At 36.6% G+C, this 25,029-nt stretch overlaps 1 protein-coding gene across 2 annotated transcripts in view; it reads left to right on the forward strand.

The window, feature by feature from the left end:
• Positions 1 to 25,029, forward strand: part of MICU1 (mitochondrial calcium uptake 1) — a 288,729-nt gene that overhangs the window by 86,807 nt on the left and 176,893 nt on the right. For both annotated transcript variants that reach the window (XM_006170082.3, XM_006170083.3), the window contains exon 5: positions 8,582 to 8,625. In XM_006170082.3, coding sequence (XP_006170144.1) covers positions 8,582 to 8,625 — 44 coding nt within the window. The remainder of the gene's footprint in view (positions 1 to 8,581; positions 8,626 to 25,029) is intronic.

The following is a 25,029-nucleotide window of genomic DNA, read 5'->3' on the forward strand; positions in this document are numbered from 1 at the left end:
GGCTCTTGAAATCCAACATTCAACCTGTATCATGGGATCAGTCCTTAAGTCTTTCTTTACAGGATTCTGTCTCTTCTCTCACATTGTCTCACATCTTTCAGCTCACCATTTTGCATAGGGTGTTGCTGTGACAGTTGATAGTACAGATATATAGCCCAATAGGACCAAACCTCAGTTATGCTGTGTATCTCATGCTTTCTGCTGGGTCATCTCTGAGGCATCTCTGCTGTATAGCATGAGACACTTGCCGGAGCTACCCAGCCTTGTGTAATCCATCCAACTGTGTCAGCACATGCATATACCTGGAGGTACAAGGAGTTAATGCTTGGTAGATAAATATTCTTCATTATTTTGGAATATCAGTCCTTTTAGGTTTTTTTGTTGCTGTTTTTAATTTTGCCAGAGGGCATATGTGCTTGTTAGAGAGAGAGAGAAAGAAAGAGAAGCTCCCCATGGATGGGGCATGGTCATGCTATAATCTCTTTTCCTCCATTTCTTCATCTTGTTGGGATTTGGGGCACGTGAACACATGCATGTATACGTGCCCAGCATGTTTCTCAAGTTGCTGGATCTGGGGCTTGAACCACAGGGTCAGTCATGTGGGATTCAGCTGCCTTAACCACCATGCCACAGAACTGGCCCACAATATCAATCCTGATGCATGGTTTCTCCAGTGCTCCAAGAGCAACTGAACTCTGTTGTAGTGGCATTCAGCTCCAAAACACACCTTTGAATTGTTTCACTTTTCCTGGTTCTACATTAATTCCCTGCATTTTAGAGAACCCTAAATGGACACCAATTATTTGTAGAAAGATGTATGAATTTCCCACATTCTGGATTTTACTGATTGCATTCTTATGGTGTTTGTGCTCTAGCCTTTGTATTTTACCCATGCAGAAAATGACTGAAAAGGTCTATAATAAAGTGTTAGCTCTGAATGTGGAAATTGTAAGGAATTATTTCATTCTTCCTTGTATGTTCCTTTATTTTGTAATAAATTTTTAATATATTTATTCAACAGATATTCGTTCAACAAAATCCATCTGCAATGGGTTCTAGGTGCAGGACATGCAGTAATTATTAAAACAGACAAAAATCCCTGCTCTCATAGAATTAACAGCCTTTAAAAAAAAAAAAGAATTACTTATTTATTTATTTCCATTTGTTGTAGTTATTTTTTTTTTTTCATTTGACCAGAGAGAGACACACAGAGAAAGAAAGGGAAAGTGAGAAAACAAGCTGCCTTGTTCAGGACTTGAACTGCAGTTGGCCATGTGGGAATCCAGTGCCTTTAACCACCACACCACCTGCCGGCCCCATTAACAGCCTTTTTTAAAAAAATGTTTTTTTAAGTTGTTTTTTCTCTTTTTTTTATTTTGCCAGAGGTTGTGTATACTCTCTAGAGAAACAGAAAGGAGAGTGAGAAAGCACCCCTTCCCCCAGTGGGACATGGTCACAACTCAGTCCCTTCGGTAACATTTCTCCATCCTGTCAGGATTTGGGGTAAGCACGCACATGTACATAGCCTGGTTTTCAAGCTGCTGGGGCCAGGATTTGAACTGTGCAGTTGTCTATATGGAATTCAAACTGCCCGATTGGCCATATAGAATTAAACTCCCTTAACTACCAGACCATGGTGCTGAAGTTTTTTAAAATATGAAAGAAAAGTCAAAATATATAAAAGTCAGCATACCCAACTACAGAGCTGGAAGCTGCATGCCAACCGCAATTCAAGTGCCAGTGGTCCTGAAAACTTGCTGCATGCATGTGCATTGATTTTGATGGGCTGGAGGACTGGAGGAAGGGGGTGGCAGTGTGACCAAGCCCTGTGCAGTTTGCTTCTCTCTCTTTTCATTCTTGTATGCATGCACACACTCAACCATGATTTTTTTTTTCAACCATGATTTTTTTAAAAATTGAGCAATGTGAAGAAATCTTATATGTAGAGAAAAGAGGATTATAAGATTTATTCCTGATGTTTATGATAGTAAAATATTTTTATTCCTATTGTCCAGATAAAATCTCATTTATATCAGTAACATTGAATGATAATGTATTTTGCTTCTGGTATATCAGTGTATCAACCTACTGTATAACAAGACTAGATAAGTCACTGAAGATTATTTCATATTTGAAGAAGATTCTTTTTATTCCTTTGGAAATCATTGTATATTATGATTGCTTTTATACATCCTAGCTTTTAGCTTTGTAATCATTTGTATTTTAATCATTAAAAGAGCTGTTACATAAACAAAATAAATACCCCATATGCCAAGCACATCTTAGTTTTTCTAAAAAGCCATAATTAAGAATAATTGCTTTTCTTCTAAGATGATTATTATAGGGGAAATTCTGATATATGAAAATGGAATTCGTTGGGAAAGTTGGCTTTGTTTTGATATGCTCATGAACAGTGATTTATACAAATGGTGATGTAGCAGAAGCAAAATATATATTATTCTTATGTGAGTTAAAATAAAGGTGAGGCTAGAGATATTTTATAGTTTTCATCATCAGATGGTGGGACTGTAGCCAGCAGCTCGTATTTCAGCTTTGTTTTGTCACGCCTTTCACACATGTCATATCTCAGGATACCCAACACATCCAAATTTGTAAGCTTTAATTTTAGAATAGTTAAAAATAATCATGAAGCACAGATTAGTTAACCCCTGCAATGAAACATTTTTGAAATGAGTAGAGAATTTAAAAGTGAAAAGTTAAATATGAATACTTCTATACCAAATATCAAGAAAATTTAGAGTAGCCATAGCTAAGTGGGAAGGACATTAAAAGGGAAGAAAAATATTCTCTTGAGTATGTCTCATCGCCCTTTCTGTGAAGTCGGAATGGCATCTCCTTTCCTGGATATAGTGAATTGGGCAGTTGCTTCAGGATCTAGACTTTGAATGGCTCTTGTTGCTGTAGAAATCTATTCTGCATAGCTGACCAATGATCTGGGCAAGTCATGGCATGGGGACAGTTTGTTTTGATGGGTTTTAAAGTTTATTTATTTACCTCATGAGAGAGAGAAAGACAGAGGTAGGGACTCCTGACTGGGTCCTGCCACACTGATTCTCCCCCTAGCCCTCTAGCCAGCCTGGATCACAGGCACACTGTATGTTTAATTGTGGGTTTGCATGTTCATCCTTTCTGTTTATCAGTTGTTATCTCATATATTTTGAAACTCTCTTAATAGGTACATACATGTTTAGATTCATTGTTTGGTCAGTTAAACCTTTATCATTGCTAATCTTGTTTTGCTCTCAAGTCCACGTGGCTACTTATGTAGCCACTGCATTTTCTTTTGATTAGTTTTTTCATGATGTATTTTTCCATCTTGTTACTTTTTTAAATAATTGTTTATTTTTATTTATTCATTCATTTATTTTAATTTGACCAGAGAGAAACAGAGTGAGAGAAAGAGAATGTGAGAAAGCAAGCCAGGACTCGAACTGTGGTCGGCCATGTAGGAGTGTCCAGCATCTTAACCACCAGGCCACCTGCTGATCCCCTCCATCTTGTTACTTTTAACCTATGTTTTAGCCTATATGTTAGCCTTTATTATATTTAAAATAGGGTTCTTATGGACAACACATAGTTTGATCTTGTGTTTAATCCAATATTGAGATAGGAGGTAGACCTCACAGGTAAATAGGGAAAAGACCCCCAGAGGAGGTCACTATGTTTGTTTGTTTTTTTAATGAAATCTCTGTGTTTTTCTTCTGTAGTCTGATTAATGTACCATATATACCCCTTTTACATGTCTCTTAAGAATTTATGACTTCTAGTTAGTAAGGCAGAAGATAGGGATATTGAGCACACAGATGGGATAAGGCCAAGATGGAGTCACAGTGGCTAGGTTTACAGAGCCAAAAAATGGTTGTATTGCGACTTAGAGCAACTGTAGCTAAGGGCGACTATTTCTATTCTGTAACTGTATTCTGACGAGAAGTACAGGACACTATGATTTGCTGACCCCACAAAGAATGGAGTAATAAATCACTCAGACTACCATGAAACTATTTCCTAAAGCCCACTCCCTTATCAGAAAGCTGGCCCATTGCCTCCATCTCCTCTTTGGCAACCCTTTCGGTGCCCTTTCATTATATACGAAGCTTTTTCTCCTTCCCGAATAAATTCCACTTTCCTCTCCTCTTTGTGTCTGTGTTTTTGTGAGCACAGGACAAGAACCGACATAGGTGTTGGGTCTGATCACCCAGCACTCCTGCCTGAATATGACAGTTTCTTTCTACTTTTTGATGATTTCACTTAGGTGATTTGTATTCGGTGTAATTATTGATATGCTTGGATTAAAGCCATTTTGTTTTCCCTTTTTTCCCATTTAAAAAATGTTTTTACCTCTAGAAAGAGGTTGTTTTTGGATTATTGAAATATTTTTAGTATATTTTAATTGATCTTTTTGAGTGTTACAAAGTTGGATATTATACAAAAAATTAATTTTAGTAGTTTAGAGATTGTAATATACATACTTAACTTTTACAGTCTACTGAGTGAGTATGCATGTGTGTGTGTGTGTGTGTGTGTGTGTATACACACAATTTTACTTTTTTTTTCAAATTTGCTGTAGGGCACATGTGCTTGAAGCTGCAGTCTGGCATATGGGATCCAGTGCCTTAATCACCTTAATCACCGTTGGCCTAAGAATTTATATTTTATCACTTCAAGTGGACTATAGATATCTTACCACTATATATTAATAGATACCTCCTTATGTTCTAGTGTCATAGGAATTACGTCACATACATGAAAACTCCACCAGACATTTATTTTGATTTCTTATTTCATACAAAAGAAACTTAAGAGGAAAAAATATTTATACATAAAAACTGTTGGGGCCAGCAGGCGGTGTATTGGTTAAGGTGCTAGAATCCCACATGACAAACTACAGTTTGAATCCCAGACCTGGCGGCTTGAGAATCAAAGGAGTTGAGAAAGTGAGCAAGGAGTGTATGAAGATGACTGGGAGGAAGTAGAAATATAGATGTGTGAGTTTAGGAGAATCATTTAATACCTCTAAATCTTAATTTGGTCAATTGTATTTTTTTTTTCTTTTTTCTTTGCCAGAGGGTGTGTGCATTCACTAGGAGACATAGAAAGGGATAAACCACCCCCCAGTGGGGCATGGTCATACCTCAGTCACTTCACATCTCTCTCCTTTTCAGGATTTTGGGCATGCACACACACACAGCAGGTGTGTTTTTCAAGCTACCAGGTCTAGGACCCAGAATGTTTAGTTGGCCATGTGGAATCTGGTTTTCTTAACCACTAGGTCACAAGACCAGCTTGATTTTGTCATTTGTAAGATTGAGATAGTATGGCAACTAATTCGTAGGATTATAGAAATTAAGTGAGATACAGATATATAAAGCACCTGTTAAAGAGCCTACAAAGATATTCAATAAGTATTAATTTACATAGTGATTATTAAGACAGAAAATAAGATGTAATAATAATATTCCATATCTGATAAACTAGAAGTACAGTTTCTTTTGCTAGGTGGTATTAGCTTGCACTACTAAAAAATAGCAATTTTCCCAAATGGTTAGGATAAATTCACATGTAAAGTGAAAATGAATTTCTAAATGGGAGCTAGCTGGGACTTCTTAACTGTAATTAGAGTTTTCAATAAATTCAATTTATAGGTCTTGAAATGATGTATTTGATTCAGTTGCTCTTTTGTCTTGATAAAATGGGTTTCAGCAGATGGCATAATGGTTATGTCAGTGGACTTCCACATAGTCGACTGCAGTTTGTAATCCCAGACCTGGCAGCTTAACACTCATGCTGGATGCCTGCATGCTCGAGCCCAAAATCCCGAGAGGAGAATGGAAAAGAAGGGATTGCAGTGTGGATATCCCCCCCTGGGGAGTGACTTCTCACTTTTTGTCTCTGACTCTTTCTATCTCTTTGGCAAGTGCATGTGCCCTATAGCAAAAATCTCTTTTAAAAAAACAAGTCAAATCAATAGGTTTCACCAAATCAGCTGCCTTTGTCTTTAAAACAAGTCTCCTTTAAATGCTACTCTGAGCCTCAACTGAGAGTATTATAGTATTTCTGTCCTTTTACATTATTTTTGGTGTAGACTCAGGAAGAGGCAACTGCCATAATTCAAAGAAAATTAGACTTAAAATCAGAAGACACTCATTTAACCCTTTTGTCTCAGCTTTCTCATTCCTAAGAGGATGAAGGCAGTGTTTACATCACACTGTGAACATTAAATATTGTCAAAGTTTCTTGAAGAAAAGAATCATAGAAAACACTTTAGAGAAAACAACATAGCATTCATTGTTTCTAAGGTGGGACCAACGTGTTTAGATGAAGAAATGAAAGAGGATCCATGTTATATGTGGTTGTCGCCTACATATCAGTTTTTTTGTTTGTTTTGTTGCCAGAGGGTGCATGTGCTTGCCTGAGACACACACACACACACACACACACACACACACACACACACAGAAATAAAGCACACCCCAATGGGGTGTGGTCATGCCTCAATCCCTTCTCCATTTCTCCATCCTGTTGGAATTTGGGGCACACATAAACATGTGCTCAGTGTGTTTTTCAAGCCACTGGGACTGGTACTCAACTGCAGTTGACCATGTGAGACCCAGTTCCTTCAACCACTAGGCGATAGGTTCACCCCTGAGTATCATTTTCAGCCTACATGAGCTGTTTTTACTCCCTTCATTTTCCATGCTCTCTCTACCCCCAATCATTGGGATTTTAGAATCTCTAGAGAAGTAGTACATGAGGACAGTCTGAATTATTTTTACCCATCCACACTCCATTTTTTTTAAAGAATTATTTTATTTAACTTCATTTATCTGTTTATTTTTAATTTGATCAGAGAGGAACAGAATGAGAGAGAGAGAGAGAGAGAAAGAGAGAAGAAAAGTAAGAAAGTAAATCAGGTGAGTCCAGGTCCAGGACTTGAACCATAGTCGACCATGTGGGAGTCCAGCGTCCTTAACCACCACATCACCTGCCGACCCCACCACACTCCATTTTGAATCATATTAAGAATTGATCTAATCCAGTCATCTACTTAATTTGGCAGATAAAGAAATCAAACTATAGCAAGGTGAATTAATCATTTCTTTCAACTTAATGTTCAACTCTTCGTGTACTTTACATCAGCATTTGCTTGTTAAGTGACAGGAATTCTCTGTAAGTGCTGAGCTGTCCATACATTCCCCCATGCCTTTTTTTGCAAAGGCACGTAGTAAAATATTTTCCAAAATATAATGAAGAGCGTAAAATTAAACCATAAATCTGTTTCATCTCCAACCCCCCCCATTTCATGCCACTGAACACATGTGGCTACTGAGCACTTGAAATGTGACAAGTCTGAATTGGGATGTAATAATATATGTATTATAAAATATATATATACCAGATTCTGCAAGCTTAGTATAAAACATAATTTTGGATATAGTCAGTTAAATAAAATACATTATTAAAATTAATTCTACTTATTTCTTTTTACCTTTTTAAGGGTGGCTATTAGAAAATTTTAAATTATAAACATGACTCTTACTTGTTACTCATAATATATTTCTGTTGGATGGGACCAGCAGTTGGCGTAATGGCTATGTCATTGAACTCTCATGTAGTCGACCGCAGTTTGAGTCCGTACCTGGTGGCTTAAACTCATGCCGGGCTGGTGATGCTCCAGTTAGTAAGCATGCATCTCCCTTAGTTGATATACCACTTTGTGCTCATGAGACATCAGATTCTAGTCTGATTCTTACTCTTTTTTCTTTCTTTTTTAAAAAATTTGCTCTAGAGCACATGCACTAACCAGAGAGAGACAGAGAGAAAAAGTGAGAAATCGTCCCCCCAGGGAGGGATTGGCCATGCTATACAGTCCCTTCTCCTTTATTCTCCTCTTGGAATTTTGGACGCACATACACATGTTCCTGGCATGTTTTTCAAGCCACTGGGTTTGGGACTCAAACTGTGGAATCAGCCATGTGAGATCTAATACCTTAACCATCACACCCACTGTTGGTCCAAATTATTTACTTTTATCTTTCATAGTACTCAGATTTCAAAGCTAGGAATGCCCAACAAAACATTTATTATTTAGTTCAACTTTTAAAGGACTATTAAGATGATCTGTTTGTGTCTGTTGAGGTGTTTTGCAGAAGTTCTTTTGTTACTAAATTCTTTTATTTTAACTTGATACAAAAAATTATTGTGCATTCAGATTAAAGAAACCTCATCTGAATTAGAGGTAATAAAACACATTGATGTAATGAAAAGAGCACCATCCAGGGAGGAGTTCATCATTCTAGATTGACTTTAATGTTGAATGTTTGCACATGCAACTTTTACTCTCTCAGAGCCTCACTTTTCTGATATATAAAGTAAAAGGGGTGAAATCCTTTAGCATTGACACATGGAGTCTGAAAGAGACATAATACTCAGTCCTGTGGCCTTTGAATAAATGTGTGGTTAAACCATCTAGCATATTTAATTGGATAATTGGAAACAAAGCTGACAACTGTCATTTTGCTTGAGTTGAAATCAGTGACTGTTCATTCCTTCTCTTTTACAGACTTGGGCCTTGATCAATATATAATAAAACGCTTTGATGGAAAGGTGAGTAAACAATGACAATTTCTGTGTATATATTCTATTGTTTAGTAAGATTTCCAAGTTCTTCTAGAATTGTATGTGAGGAATCCCTGAATACCTATTTATCTTATCAAATAAGCATTGGTCAGGTTAGGACAGCTGTGCCTTCAAATGCTTCTACAGAAAGAACCAAGCAAAAGGCTGGCCTTAAATGAACTCTCATGCTATATATATATGAAGGACTAATTCAATTTTTGTTGACCTCTGAATATTAACTCAGTAGTCACCATAAGAGTTAATAAGGCCTTGCATATTACATTTCTGTTTCTTACAAAACATCTTTCTGATTTGACCATCCTCAAATTTGCTGATAAGGTAATGATCCTAACTAGAAAATTACAAAGGTCCTTGTAGTGCTTTTGTGACTGTTAGAAATACTCCAAATTTGTGTATGTTTGTATTACACTTGTTTTCAATTCTTTTTTCTTTTTAGGGGGGGGTGGAGGAGATTTTTTGTTAGAGGGTGCATGCACTCTCCAGAGAGACAGAAGGTGAGAAATCAACCCCCAAGAGGGATGGCCACACTGTAATCTCTTCTCCATTCTCCTCTTGGGATTTTGGGCACCCATGCACATGTGCCTGGCGTGAGTTTTAAGCCAGTGGGTCCGGGACTCAAACCACGACTGACTATGTGGGAGTCCAGTGACATAACTATTATGCCATCTGTTGGTCCTTATTTTCTTTCTTTCTTTCTTTCTTTCTTTCTTTCTTTCTTTCTTTCTTTCTTTCTTTCTTTCTTTCTCTCTCTCTCTCTCTCTCTCTCTCTCTTTCTCTCTCTCTCTCTCTTTTAAGAGGGATATTTTTGCTATCAGGTTTGTGTGCTTGCCAGAGAGACAGAAAGTGAGAATTCACCCCTCTGGGGGATAGCACACTGCAATCCCTTCTTCATTCTCCCTTTGGGATTTTGGGCACACACACTCATGTGCCCAGCATGAGTTTTAATCCGCCAGGTCTGGGACTGGAACTATAGTAGACTATGTGGGAGTCCAAGAGTGTAATCATTACACCATGTGCTGGTCCCCCTATTTTCAATTCTTTACTTTGTACTTCAATAAATCATGTAATAAATCATTGTTAAGTATAGTAAATAAAATTTTCAATTTTGTTATCTCATAAAGCAGTCAGTTAAACATATTTTTTCCTTTCAGGCTAAATTCTTCAAAAAGAAAAAGAAAATATTACACAGGGTCAGAAAGAAAACTAAAGGGTCGTTTTTAAAGAGGAGGAAGGAAGCACCTCAGAAAGAAGAAGGAACCATGAGTAGCTCTCCAAAACCTAAACAGAAAGAAATCAGAAGGAAAATCATGAAGTGGCTGGAAAAGGCAGGATCACAAAAGAGGGTCTAGATGGGTAGAGGTCAGAGTTAGTAGAAACTGATTCGCAGGAACATGCCCATTCCTGCCTCATTATTTTTATTTATTTTGTTAGAGATATCTTTGTTGTAGGGTGCGTGGGCTCGCAAGAGACAAAGACAGAAAGCAAGAAATTGAGAAATCACTCCCCAAGGAGGATGGCCACGCTGCAGTCCCTTCTCCTCCATTCTCTGCCTGGGCTCTAGGGCATGCATTTATGTGCCCAGCATGTGTGTGTGTGTGTGTTTTAAAGAATTATTTATTTAATTTTATTTATTCATTCATTCATTTTATTTTATTTTAATTTGACCAGAGCGAGACAGAGAAAGAGAGAAATTAAATAAGCAAGCCACCAGGTCTGGGACTCAAACCATGGTTGGCTATGTGGGAGTCTCCAGCGCCTTAACCACCACACCACCTGCTGGTCCCTGCCCAGCATGAGTTTTAAGCCACGTCTGGAACTCAAACCACAGTTGACTATGAATCCAGTGACATAATTATGCCATCTGCTGGTCCCTCCTGCCTCATCATTAATACATAAAACCCCATACTCTGTTAAGATGACGAGATAAATGTTAAGCTCTTTTGCACAAGTGAGAAGGAAGAGTGGCTGTCTTAAGATTTGAGAGATCTCAGCCAAGGCTATCTGCATAAAATTTACCTTTACCATTCAGGTAGCACATGTTTAAATTGTCTCCATCTGTGGGTATCCTCTTTTTATAGTCACATATTCTAAAAGAGTGATCAAAAAGAAAGAGCATTGAACTAGGTGTCAGCAGACCTATGTTTAGACTCTGGTTCTGTTTATTTCGGGACAGCCATATTTTCTCTCTGATCCTTGATATCTCTACTTTACATACGATAAACTATGATATCTGCAGACACTGATATTAGGATCTCCTTTCAGAATCTTTGTCAGGTCAGCTCCGTCTTATCTGTGTTCATGTCACTCAGAGTTCAGTGTAAGCCTGACACACAGGAGGTAAACAATAACTGTTTGATGACTTGCAAAAGATTAACTAATTGATCACATATTTCTTGAAGATATGCCTCAGTGAGTCAATAATATCTTATAGCAAAGTCTTATTTAGCAAATCACATTTTTGGTCACTGAAGGAATCCAGAGTAGCATGAGAATTTAGTGCTCTCATGTTACACATACATAAACCTGAAAACATATAAAGAAGTTGAATATGTGCAAATGGAACAGCAGATTTACATGTTTAAGGGGAATTTCTGTTTCTAGATATTTCCCAAATACAAAATCCCCAGTGATAACTCATGTTTCATATATGCTGTTTAATTTTTTCCTGTTGTGGTCCTATAACCACCTGATCTACTTGATATTAGAAATTTGCAACTTTGTTTTTAAGAAAGATTTTTGCTATAGGATGTGTGTACTCACCAGACACAGAGAGAGAGAGGGAGAGAGAGAGAAATCACCCCACGGTGGAGTAGCCATGCCGAAATCTCTTCTTCATTCTTTTCTTGGGATTTTAGGCATGCATGCACACACTCCCAGCTTGAGTTTCAAGACATTTAATTTCTAAGCAGCAGTTTCTAGAGTATATAAATTCTAAAATCATTTCCAGTTAAAAAAAGCAGATATGTGTAGTAATGATAGTAATTTCAAATATTGTGGCTAGAAATCTAGAAAACTAAACACACTAGAAGAATTTCCTTTGATTAGACTTTGATTTTTGATCATTATCTCTCCTTTCTTAAAAACCAATTTGGAATATAAACTAGCTATGAAGATCTCAGAGAATTATTTACTCCCATCACCTTAGCTCCCATTGTTTTCACTTTTAAACATCATTAGACAAAAGCCATCGTCTGACGAAAACCAAACACTAGATAATTTTACCTTCTAATTGAATTATAATGTAGACTTCAGCAAAAATAAATGTAAAATTAATGTAATTTTTCTGGAGTTTTTTTCATTTGTATTTGAATTTCATAGAACCTCTAGATCCAAAGTAGGAAAGAATTACCCAACTGATATTGATAAGTAACTGGGTAGCTGTTTCTTGCTTTGCTATTATTTTTTTCTCCTCTTCAGTTTTAAAAATTCCCTGTAAGAAGTAAATGAAACATTCCAGGGCCAGCACGTGGCATGGTGGTTAAGGGGCTTGACATTCCCACATGGCTGACCATGGTTCAAGTCTCGGACATGGTGGTTTGCTTTCTAACTTTCCTTCTCTCTGTGTATCTGTCTTTCTCTGGTCAAATGAAGATAATTGAATGAATAAATAATTTTTTTAAAAGAAGGGGTAAATGAAACATTCCTATATGTTATAAAAAATGTTTACTATGTGGTCCATGTGCTCACCTGAAAGAGGGGGTGGGGAATGAGAAAAGACTCCCCGGGGGGGATGATCACAGCACAATCCCTTTTCCTCCTTTCTCTTCTCAGGATTTTGGCTGTGCACACACATGGGCCTGGCATGTTTTTCAAACTGCCAGGTCTAGGACTCTAAACCATACAGTCAGCCATGTGGGATCCTACCACCTTCACCACACCAACTGCTAACCTGAAACATTCCTATTTCAGCTGACAGCCAATGAATTTGATTAAGCAACTTTTGAATATTGGGATGGACCTTAATTTTAAGTTTGTTTTATTCCCTTCATAAGTGATAGAGCACATGTGTGTGAGAGATAAAGGTACTCTCGGTAGGATCTCACCTCCTTGTGACCCCTCCCCACTCTCCAGCAAGTCAGTTTCTCGGATGTCCATTTGTGTGCCTGGCATGTTTCAGGTCATCTTGGGATCCAAACCATGATCAGCCTGTGGCTTCTAGCACTGCAGATCAGTAAGCTACCACCTGTGCTGGGTTTGGGGTGAATCTTTTCCCAGATGCCATTACTACCTTATGAACACTACTTCTTCACTGTAAGAATACTAGCAATTTCCTTTGCAGAAAAGTCATGCAATGTATTATTATTGGCACTTGCATCTATTGCATTTCAGAACTATCTACTAACACAGGACTTGTATAATGAATAGCAGTATCTATGGTTACCATTAATTATAAGAATATGTTTAGTAGGTAAGTGATATTATTTTTAAAAGTATGCAGACTTGGCTTAAAAGTTTAAAAACATCAAAGCTTAAGAGCTCAGAGTCTCTTAGAAATTATTCGAAAACCATTATAAATAGCCCATTAGTGCTATCAGCCTAATAGTACCTATTAGCACTTAGTGCTATTAGATAGTAATACAAAATATAGTGTAACTTTTGTTTTAATGTAATAAGTCATAGATTTTGACACATGCACTTCCCTATATCCATGTGGTCTCCCTATGATTTGTTAATGTGATCATTTCATGAATTTTGGATTATTTCTTTAATGCAAACTATATTTTTTCTTCATTTAATTTCTTATTTAATAATTGGCCTATGAAACAAAGCAATCATTTTTCTTACTTTTAAAAAAAGAATTATTTATTTATTTATTTAATTTTATTTGTTATTATTAATTTTTTAATTTGACCAGAGAGAGGCAGAGAGAGAGAGAAGGGGAAGTGAGAAAGCAAGTCGCCAGGTCTGGGACTTGAACTGCATTCATCCATGTGGGAGTCCAGTGCCTTTAACCACCACACCAGTCTAATGCCTTTAACCACCACACCATCTGCTGGCCCCCCTTTTTTTTTTTTTTTTTTTTAACTTGCTAGGGGGCACATGCACTTACTGGGGATAGAGAGAAAGAGAAAGTGAGACAGTACCCACCTATGGAGGAGTCACTTTGCAGTTTCTTCTCCTCCATTTCGCTCTCCTTTTGGGTTTTTGCGCACCCATGCACATGCACCTGGCATGTGTTTTAAGCCACTGGGTTCAGGACACAAACTAAGGAGTTGGCCATGTGAGATCCAGCCATCTTAACCATCACTTAGTGGAGCTGTTATTTTACTTTATTGTCAAATATTTATTTCTTTCATTTAATCATTGAGGCACTTTCATTTGTGTGGTGTATTTCAAGTAGTTTCTATCCTTCTCTATTTTCCATTCTCTCTTATGCCTCATTTTTTCCCCCTCAGCAAACCAGATAGAAATTGCATTTCTTGTTTCTGCTAAATGTAATAGAAAACTTTCTTAGAATCAAATACTATCATGTTTTCTTAAAAAAGTCACAGTAGAGGGGCCAGCAAGTGGTCTGGTGGTTAAGGTGCTGGATTCCCACATGGCCGATCACAGGAGTCTCTGGATGCCTGGAAATCACCCCAGCGCATTTGTATGCATGCCAGAATAGGGAGAGGAGAAGGGAGGAGAAGGGATTGCAGCATAGCCATCCCCCTTGGGAATGATTTCTCACTTTCCTTCTCTCTGTCTTTTCAGGATTGCATATACCCTATGGCAAAAACCTAAAAGTCAGTAGAAAAACTGCATGGTCTAGAAAAAATTGTTTTTTAAGAAAGAAATACCAGTTTCCAGAATTTTTATGTAATAATCTCCTCCTAAAAAACATGAAGTTTATACCCTATTTTCAAGTTACAACAAATTTCCCATCGAAATTAATTGTCCATTATTATCATTCCATCATGTATTTCTCTTTTAGAGAATAGATTTTTTATTCTTTCTTCCTTATCAAGTTCTCTTTTCTCCAGCCTCTCCCTGAACATTTGAGAAGTATTGCCTCTGAATTGATTTTTTTCCCCATTATTTGTAAATACAGTTCCCTTTGAAGCTTGATCTCCCCAATTTGGAAGAAAGAATTACATGTATTTTATTTCTTTCTCCTTTATAATACCTGTAAGAATATTTCTTCACATGGATAATGAAAACAACTTATAATAAATTAAAATGGTCTATTTCAGTTATAAAGAGATGGAAGTATGGTCAAAATCTCTAAAAAGAAGTATTGATAATAGCGTTTATAACAGAAAGTGTGATCCACTGAGAAATGAATGGAAGCCACAGTGAAAAATCAAAGCTCTATTATAACCAAATGCTCTTAATTGTATAATAGGTAAAGGTCTTTTTTGTAATATTAGTAAATGAACTTTAAAATGCTATTCGTTTTAGGGGAAATTTTTTGTTTCTCCAAGGAGAATATGGGCCCATTTCTCCCCCTGTCATATAATACTCTTAGTGCTTTATTCAAAATGTGATTATTTATTCATAGTACATATAAAATGAGAATGTGAAATAAGGTCAAGTATATTATTACCCCTTCACATGCTTAGAAAGTTATTAAGAGATTTCCTTTCTTCTAAGAGTGAAATATATTAAAGAGATCAAGGAAATGTAAGTTAGGGACCAAAAGTGTCATGGGGCAAAGTTTTATGAATCTCTGCATTTAGTTGAAATGTTTAAATTCTGCTCAAATCTAGAGAGTAGGTTATAATGTTCTTATGTAACTTTGTATTGTTAGTTTGCTTATTGCTCTCTTTTGACTTTCAGAGACTTGAAACCAGTTATGTCCAAATTCTTGGTGAATTAATATATTTATTCAGGTTTTTCTGTCAACATATAATAATATTTAGAGACCAGCAGTTGGCGTAATGTCTATGTCGCTAGTCTCCCATGTAGTTGACTGTGGTTCAAGTCCCGGACCCAGTGACTTAAACTCGCACCGGGCACATGCGCATGTGTACCCAAGATCCCGAGAGGAGAATGGAGGAGAAGGGACTGCGGCATGGCCATCCCCCTAGGGGGGGTGATTTCTCACTTTCTGTCTCTCTGTCTCTTTCTGTCTTTCTGGTAAAGCACACATGCCCTACTGTCTGTCTGGTAAGCGCACGTGCCCTATAGCAAAAACCTCTCCAAAAAAGAAAAAGATGTGCTGCTTATGTTCTCTTTCTCTTATAATATTTAATATATCAATAGAAGTTCTTATTTTTAAAAAAGTGTTTCTGATTCTAAGAGAATGCACAAAATATTCAGTTCCTTGAAGCCAGAAAAAAAACCCTACACGTATTTCATTAGAGACATGTTATTTAGGGGTGATGATTTAGCCCTTTTTCAAAATTGTACTAACGGGGACCAACAGATGGCATAATGGTTAAGTCACTGGACTCCCACGTAGTCAGCCACGGCTTGAGTCCCAGATTCCGCGGCATAAAACTCATGCCATGTGCGTGTATGTCCAAAATCCCAAGAAGAGAATGAAGTAGAAGCATGTGGCATGACCATCCCCCTGGCCATCCCCCTGGGAGGTGATTTCTCACCTTCTGTCTCTGTCTCTCTCTGGCAAGTGCACGTGCCCTATAGCAAAAATCTCTCTAAAAATTATTATAGTGATGTATTTACTCATTGTTTGTCAGTGATTTATTTTCTGATTTAAAATGAAATCCCTAAATGAAAAATGCTTGACTGGGGGTCAGCAGGTGGTGCGGTGGTTAAGGCCCTAGACTCTCACAAAGTCGGTCATGGTTTGAGTCCCAAACCCAGTGACTTGAAAATCATGCCAGGCATGTATGTGTGGATCCCCAAATCTTGAGAGAAGAATGGAGGAGCAGAGGTTGAAGTATGGCCATCCCCCTAAGGGTGTGTGTGTGTATGGGAGGGTGATTTCTCACTTTCTTTCTCTCTGTCTCTCTTCAGTGAGTGCATGCTCCCTATGTCAAAAGAAAAAAAAAAGAGAAAAAAGAAGCCACATGGCCAACAATGCTTGAATGTGTCTCATGAAGGAATTACCAACAATAATAATACTGTGAAAATAATAATAATTGAAGCTTTCTGAAAGTTTTTTATGTACCAGGCACTGTTCTAAGTGTTTCCACGTAATTGCTTATTTAACCAATACAGCCACTCTCTTGGATAGCCATCTTTTTAATCATTATTTCATATTTTAAGAAATATAGTAATGGTACAGTCCCAGGTACAGTTGGTAGTTTGCTGCACGGCAGTGCTAGAAGCCACATGGCCAACCATGGTTTTGAATCCCCAGCCTGGTTGATCTGAAACGTGCCAGGCATGCACTCATGCATGCCCAAGACCCTGATAAACTGGAGAGCTAGAGAAGGGGGATCACATGACAAGATCCTGTTGAGGGTGCCTTCTCCTCTCACCATCTCTCTCATGAGCACGTGCATACTTTTTACCTTGAAAAAGAAAAATAAAAAGATATGGTATAGAAAAATTAGGTAGCCAGGCCTGGCAGGTGATGTGGTGGTTAAGGGTGCTGGACTCCCACATGGCTGACTGTGGTTCCAGTCTCAGACCTGGTGGCTTGCTTTCTCACTTTCCCTCTCTCTGTCTCACTCTGTCCCTCTCCGGTCAAATTAAAATAAATAAATAAAGTTAAAAAAAATAATTCTTAAAAAAAAAAGAAAAGAAAGAAAGAAAAGTTAAGTAGCCAAAACTCATACAGCTAGTAATGGTGGAGCCAGGATCCCAAATTGGTAGTTTAGTTCCAAAGTCCACTCCCTTAAGCACTATGCTATCCCACCTTTCTAATATTTCTAAGCTATTTCTCTGTATGACCTGTTCATAAATAGACATTTTTCTTATCAAATAGGTCTTTTATTTTTATTTTACTACTTTACTTAATGCTGTTTACTTTCTTTTTGGTAAGAACTATGAAAAGTTCAATTTTTTTTGCTTTGACAAAGTACAGCTAGAAGTACATGTTAGCCTGAAAAATCATATAGCATTTTAAAGAAAGAAAATAAAAGATGTACACATTTTAATACCTGATCAGAAATTAGGTTGTTAGACTCAGCCTCGTTGCTATTTGCTCTATTATTTTCTTATTTTCTCATGTACCATGAGATACCAATTGGCATTTTGAAAAGTATTGCCCTTTTTTTGGAAGCCATCACTCTCAAAGGGAGCACTGTCATCTATATTTGAAAAATTGGATCTGATTGAAATCAAGATAGTAGAAAATATTTTCTATTATAAACCAAACAGTTTACTTTTCCAAACATTGATTAGTTATGTGTAAAACGTAGCATCATTTGGTTGAGGCTGCTCATTATAGGTGGTCTTTAGATGAGTCAAAGTTTAGAATATAATTAAATTACCAAAGTGAACTCGGGTACTGATTCAACATTTCAGGAAATCCTTTGTTACTTCTTGGAATTTTCTGTTATTTTTCATCACAAATCTTCCCTTCTTTCCTCTTTCTCATCCAAGAGTTTTTAAGTTACTTTCCAACCATTTTCTCAGTTTTTCTTTCTATAAATTAGCAACCTCTGTTCTTTTTTACACACTATAGCCCTAAAGAAATCTGGCTTTGGTAAGTCTGAATGTTTTTCAAGGGATTTCCATTTTGAACATCTCTGTTCTTGACACCTGGTATAAATGATTAGTTGATGTTATAAAGTATCCTGAATTGGGTATGAAAAATATAACATTGTGAGCTGTTGTACCTTTTAGCCCTTGATAGAGCAGGATGAAAAAAAGTGTGGACTTTGGATAGAGATTGTCTGTTTTCAGATATGGGCCCTACAGCATAGTTGATGGGTAACCTTGGGCAAGAGACCAATTAACCTGAGTGTCTGTCAGATAACTTCACAGTACAATCAAGACAATACATAAAGAATTTGACTCTTACAAATTGTAGCAATTTTGTATGACTTTGAGCCCTTTACTCAATTTATGAAAGGAGTTACTGCTATTATGTATCTTATGTTCTTTCTTGGTTTGTCTGGAGTGCTACAGAATAGCATAGTCTGCATAATTTTTCTCTCCACAGTTCTTTCCTTCCAAGTTCAATCAGCTGTAAAAATCTCTTGTGCTATCTCTTTAATGAGCAATTGGCCGGGGTTAAAGAGCTAGTTCTTAACCGAAGAGAAACCTCTGGATTGATTTCTCATATCTGAGCTGTTTTGTGTTCGCACATTCATCTCGTCCCTGAGCTATAAAACCCCTTAGGCCTCCATCATGTAGTCCCAAGCTGCAGGCTTGTAAACTGCTAATAGCATCTATTTTCGTCAAGAACTTTTGTAACACTACTAAGCTTGGTTTGAAAAGGAATGTCAGTTTAGCTCAAATTTTATTTCACAACCAGTGAAGTTTATGTATTTAAAAAAAAATCTTTTGATATTTGAAGACATTTTGGGATGATACCCAGCTACATTAATCTAAACTGCTTCCTCAAATACCAGCTTCCATGATGACTAGGTGTGTGTTTTGTTTTTACCAATGTGCTTTATTTAGTGCAATGTAATTTTGGAGGGGACCTGTTTCTAAGTAGTCACTCTGAATTCTTTAGAGAGAGTGACTAATCTTCTGAACTCATCCAAATTTCCTTGCCTATATATATATATTAATATGAATGGCAAAGCAACAAATTTGTTATGAAGTTAAAAAAAAATTATATCCCTAAGACACTAGTGAGACATCTTTATAGGAAACCTTAATTAAAGAAATGCTTGACTACCCATGGTTGAGGGAGGAGGGAGTTTGCTTGCCCTTTTCTTTAAAAACTAGATAATTAGTCATATATTTTATTTTTAGAAAAATGTGAAGCTTTTCTACAATTATATATTTTATTTTGGGAAGGTTAGGAACTGAGTTGTTGAGTTTTTTTGTTTGTTTGTTTCTGTTACATTTTTTTTTCCCTTTATAAGAGAGAGAACACAGAGAAAAAGGGTTGGGAAGAGGGGAGAGGGGTGTTCTAGTCAGGGTCTTTGTGAGCCGCGATTTCTCTGCCGGACCTCGGATTACAGGCACATGCGACTGTGCTGATATGTTCAGGTGGCCAGGGAACCAGACCTGGGTCTCCATGAAGCTTCCACACTCCCAGGTGGTGAGGCTGCCTGCACTGCCGTGACTGCCGTTCTGTTGTGTTTTACTGTGCTTAGCAGATGATATCTAAAACATTTCTGTGTGTCCTCATTTCTGATTTCCAGGTATCTGTTATATTATTACAAGTCCTAGTGGTCCTCTGTATGTTGTGTTTTGTGATACAGATATTTGATTTGATACTTTTTGTTCATATAATCAATGTCCATTTTTTTTTTCTTTTTCTCGTCTTCTGATCAGGATTTCTGGCAGGTATTGATTCAGTGGCATGTGCTTTAAGTTAATGCTCCAAAATCCATAGTAATGCTTCCGGGACAAAGGTTCAGTGCATGCTCCTGTCCTTCCCCTGCTCTCTTCAGGTTAATTCAGTTCCTGTCGCTTTAAATTAACATACTTTAATGTGGCCATTTGAACACTGCACAAGTCCTTGAGAATATAGTACTCAGCATAATTCAAAAGGAAGTTTTAATATTAAAGTGTCACACAAAAAGTCAAGAACCTTTGTTTGAATCACTATATTGTACAAAGGAAAATCAACTAATTGGGTCATTTAAATAGTCTGATTTGGGATGTTATGTTCCTACTTGAACTGTAACAGGAATGATGAGACAACAGTAACTTCAAGTTAAAAATTAATCTTTTTTCTTTTGAAATTTCTTATATAATAAATTCAGATAAGTAGTTGCTTAGTCACACTTTGCTCAATAAAGTGGCTTAAGGTGTTTTGTGATACAGATATTTGATTTGATACTTTTTGTTCATATAATCAATGTCCATTTTTTTTTTTCTTTTTCTCGTCTTCTGATCAGGATTTCTGGCAGGTATTGATTCAGTGGCATGTGCTTTAAGTTAATGCTCCAAAATCCATAGTAATGCTTCCGGGACAAAGGTTCAGTGCATGCTCCTGTCCTTCCCCTGCTCTCTTCAGGTTAATTCAGTTCCTGTCGCTTTAAATTAACATACTTTAATGTGGCCATTTGAACACTGCACAAGTCCTTGAGAATATAGTACTCAGCATAATTCAAAAGGAAGTTTTAATATTAAAGTGTCACACAAAAAGTCAAGAACCTTTGTTTGAATCACTATATTGTACAAAGGAAAATCAACTAATTGGGTCATTTAAATAGTCTGATTTGGGATGTTATGTTCCTACTTGAACTGTAACAGGAATGATGAGACAACAGTAACTTCAAGTTAAAAATTAATCTTTTTTCTTTTGAAATTTCTTATATAATAAATTCAGATAAGTAGTTGCTTAGTCACACTTTGCTCAATAAAGTGGCTTAAGGGGAAACAGATGGAACACTTAGAAAGACTTCTGATTTTGCTTTTTTGAGTTAATCAACGATTTTTAACTTGGAAAAGCAAACACATGGAGAAAACCATGAAAAGAATATATAGCCGTAGGCTGGCAAAGGGGATTTTCAAGGACACTCCCAAGTAGTACTTTTTAAATTGATCTTTGAAGGCTTGGGCTCTTTCACTGTAGTTTATAAAATATTAAATTTTTTTCTCTTTTAAAAAATTACTCTGGCTTTTGCGATGGTTGGCCACCTTAATAAAAATATATAATAAATTAAACCGAATTATTATAGAAATGTCTTTTGGTTTAAAATAATTTATGATATAATTAATGAAGATCACAGGGTGCTCTTTAAAATGTTTTTTCTTTACTCCCGTTTTTAAAATGGGATGGATTTTTAGTAGTCCCTTTACCACGTTCCCAAAGCAGTCATCCTGTACTGGTGCAATAGGGTATCTTTCTGAACACCTTTGCCTGTAACTGCATTCTGAAACAAACCAACAAATACTTTTTTGTTAAATCATGTTAAAATAATTGATGTCCAGTATCAATGTTTCTAATCCTGGGGGTTGTTTTAAATAGCTATGGCACGAACACCATAGATGCTGAGGAAAGTAAATCAGATGGACCCTAACATCTGTAATTGAGAACAGCCACGTCCAGCTCTCTAATTATGATACGGCAGTTTGTAGGATGCAGCTAAAAACGCTCTCTCTCTTTTAGTAGTTGTATGGTTAAGGCTTGAAGATTTAAAATGGCTTGCCTCAAACGGGTGTTCTTACTAGAGAGCTTCTAGCAGAGAAGACAGGTAGGAATTGGTAAGTGTTTGGAAGTCTCTGGAGTGTAGCACTGAGTAGTCAGCCACCATAGGTGACAAAAGAGCACTCTGATTTTTAACTATTGATGGTAATATCCTTCACTTCATCAAGGACACAAAACCAAGTTTTACTGTATTCTTAAGGATATCTTGTGTACAAACTTTTATCTTAAAAAAATAGTAAACTATTTTTTCTTAGACTTGGTAGTCTCTATTGGGTTCTTTTCTTAGACTTGTTTGTCTATTGGGTTCTATAAATATTATTCATTTTGGTGACTCCAATATGACTCCTTTAAGCTTCAACAGGTCAAAGAGCAGTTACTTTATACAAGAGGCCTTTCTTGCTTGCTTCCTTGTAGGGATTTATTCTTTGCATGCTAAATCCTATTGGCCGTGGGAAGGCTGGAATTATTTTGTTCTCCTGGTAGCGCAGAGTGCTGTTCTTCAGATGCAGCTTCTTAACAGTGTTAAATACTTACTACATTGCTGTGAGGAGTACCCATGATGTCTCTTTCCAGTCTCTGAGTTCCACCACTACTAAATTCTGTTGAATTAATCCATATGTTTGTTTATTTAAATTGGGAAAATATATAATAATGTAATCATTGTGTGTCTCAAAGGAAGGTGTAATGTATTTGGTTGTCCGAAATATTCAAATATTCAGACTTTTATTAAGATGTCTTTAAATACTTCATTTTAGATTACGTTGTGTTTAAATTTGGGATCAACTGACCCATTTGATTTATCATTGTTGATTTGCAAGCATAAACATAATTAACCATTACATTTCTAACACTTTCATGTTTGACCTTTTCATCATAAAACAGGGTTTGAAAAGCACTCTGTCATAAGAAGACTTTGTTCCAGACTATCTTCCTTTTTTTTATTTATTGTTTTACCTAAGCACTCTAACATGTTTTAAAGTCACACAAATAAAGTTCTTAAAAGCCACTCAAAAGCAAGTGATTTCTTCTCTTCTGGTATAACAGATTCTCAGCTTAAGCTAACCATTTTTTTATCTTTGGTTGTAGAGAAGTGTGAAGAGAGTTCTTGCTTTGCCTATTTCTTTGCCATGATACATTTTTTAAAACTCTAAACTTGAGTAAAAGCTTCTCTAGTTACAGGTTAATCTAACATTTAATAATTAAGAGGAGTATAAAGAATATTACATACTTGAAGTGATGCACATTTAGAAAATGATTAAACTGTACATTTAAATAAGTGAAGGTATTAAAAAGGTGCACCTACATTGTTGGCTCAGACTTCAATTGCAAGTTAACTGATCCTAACTAAACATAGTTCATAATGATGAACTTACATTTTTCTTCAAAAACATTAAGTCCATATTAACATTTTCAGAAATTGTGAACAATATAGATAATCAGCGTGTTCCAGTGTAGTTGATGTAATGTAACATAGAATGATTCGTGGCATGGGCTCAAGAGTCAAACCTGGCCTTTCCTGCCACTTAATAGTATTGTCACCTTGGGCTACTTATTTAACCTCTCTAAACCTGAGTTATCTCATCTGTAAATTAAAGATTCAGAATAGTCTATCTCAAAGAGTTGCAGTGAGGACTTAGTAATACAAGCATAGGGTGCCTGGCATAGAATATGCAGAGTATAATTTTAAATTTGTGATATTTCTTTTATTCAAGGGATACCTATAAATGTTTGGTTTTAAATTCATTAAAAAATTCCTCATTTGAAGGTTTCCCAGGGTGTGATAGTCACTAGAACAGTGTAAGTCAAGGGTATGAACAGTGATTTTCAGAGGAAAGCTCTTAGTTTGTGCTTAAGTGGGAGAAGGTGAAATTATTGTACTGACTTTTTTTTTTTTCTTCCACAATTTGTACTTGATATTGTTTTTACATGAAATGATAGGGAAAGTCTTTCATAACCCATGTGATTAAAACCAAGACAGCTGCTGAGCTCAGAACTGTTCTTTTGAGTGGCCAAAATTCACAATTAAATTCTTAGACTTAGCTAGCAGATAATTAGTAATGATAAAACATAGATTGTCCCACCCAGAGCTGTGTTGAAGCAAGTATGCAGGCATAATGGGACAGAAAATGATAGAGCTGAATTCTAGAGTTTTGATAATACCTCATCAGATACTGAGGGTTGAAATAAATCATTTCAATGAAGTTATATCATTTCCATTGAAGTTAATGCCATTCCAGTAGACTTTTTAAATTTTTATTAATTGCTTTAATCAAATCATATGTCACTGTTTTTTTTTTAAGTATCTTAATTTGTGTCATTTTCTCTGAAGCCATTTAGTTAATGAAATAGAAGAACATTTGTATATTGGGTAATAGGAATTGTTCTCAGAGCTAAGGTGGTTAGAATTGGGACTGAAAAGAGAACTGCTTCCTGGCAGAGTGAAGTTTTTACTGTCTTAAGCATTCACTTTCTGCAGTTTGTTGCACAGTAATTTATGTTTGTTTCCTTCAAATACAATATTGCTTTCAAAAAGCTTTGAAGATGTTAGTTAGAAGATGGGGGAATCATAAACTAAACTACTGTAAATTAGAAACAGCTCATTTAATTTTTTAATCTAACATACCCTCAAATTTCAGCTTTTTGCAAATTCAGATATGAAGTGGGGAAGATGAATAACATATTTTAACTGTGCAACATTTTCTGTTTGACTGGGAATAGTGTGATTGTTTAAGATTGATACCCTACCAAGGCTTTGGCATCTATCTTTGCACTAACTAGATAAAAGTGTGAGCAGTAATTGCATGGGAAAATTGCTGAATTTTCTCTTTCTTTCTACCACTCCTCCCTCCCCTCCCCACACCACCAACCAACCCCAATGTTATGTAGAAATACTATTTGTCATTTAGCTCCGATATGCCAAAATTGCATTACTTGGGAGTTGTTTTTTGTTTGTTTGTTTGTTTGTTTTTTATAAAACAGAAACTAGCTCTGTTGTAAATTCTCCTGCCTCAGCCTCCTAGCTGGAAATATAGGCGCACAGCACCATGCCAGCTCTGTTTTGTTTCACTTTAAAGGCAGGGTCTCACTAGGTTGCTCTGACCAGCCTTGAGCTTATGATCCTCCTGAGATGCAGGGATTACAGGTACATACCACCTCATCCAGCATTTAGGTTGGACTGGAAATGGAACCTGGACCTCTCATGTGGTCCCAGCATGTGGAGCATAGTGTATTAACAGTGTATGCAGCTGTACTTG

The sequence above is a fragment of the Tupaia chinensis genome, unplaced genomic scaffold (genome assembly GCF_000334495.1).
Source record: "Tupaia chinensis unplaced genomic scaffold, TupChi_1.0 Scaffold148012_1, whole genome shotgun sequence".
Taxonomy (NCBI): domain Eukaryota; kingdom Metazoa; phylum Chordata; class Mammalia; order Scandentia; family Tupaiidae; genus Tupaia; species Tupaia belangeri.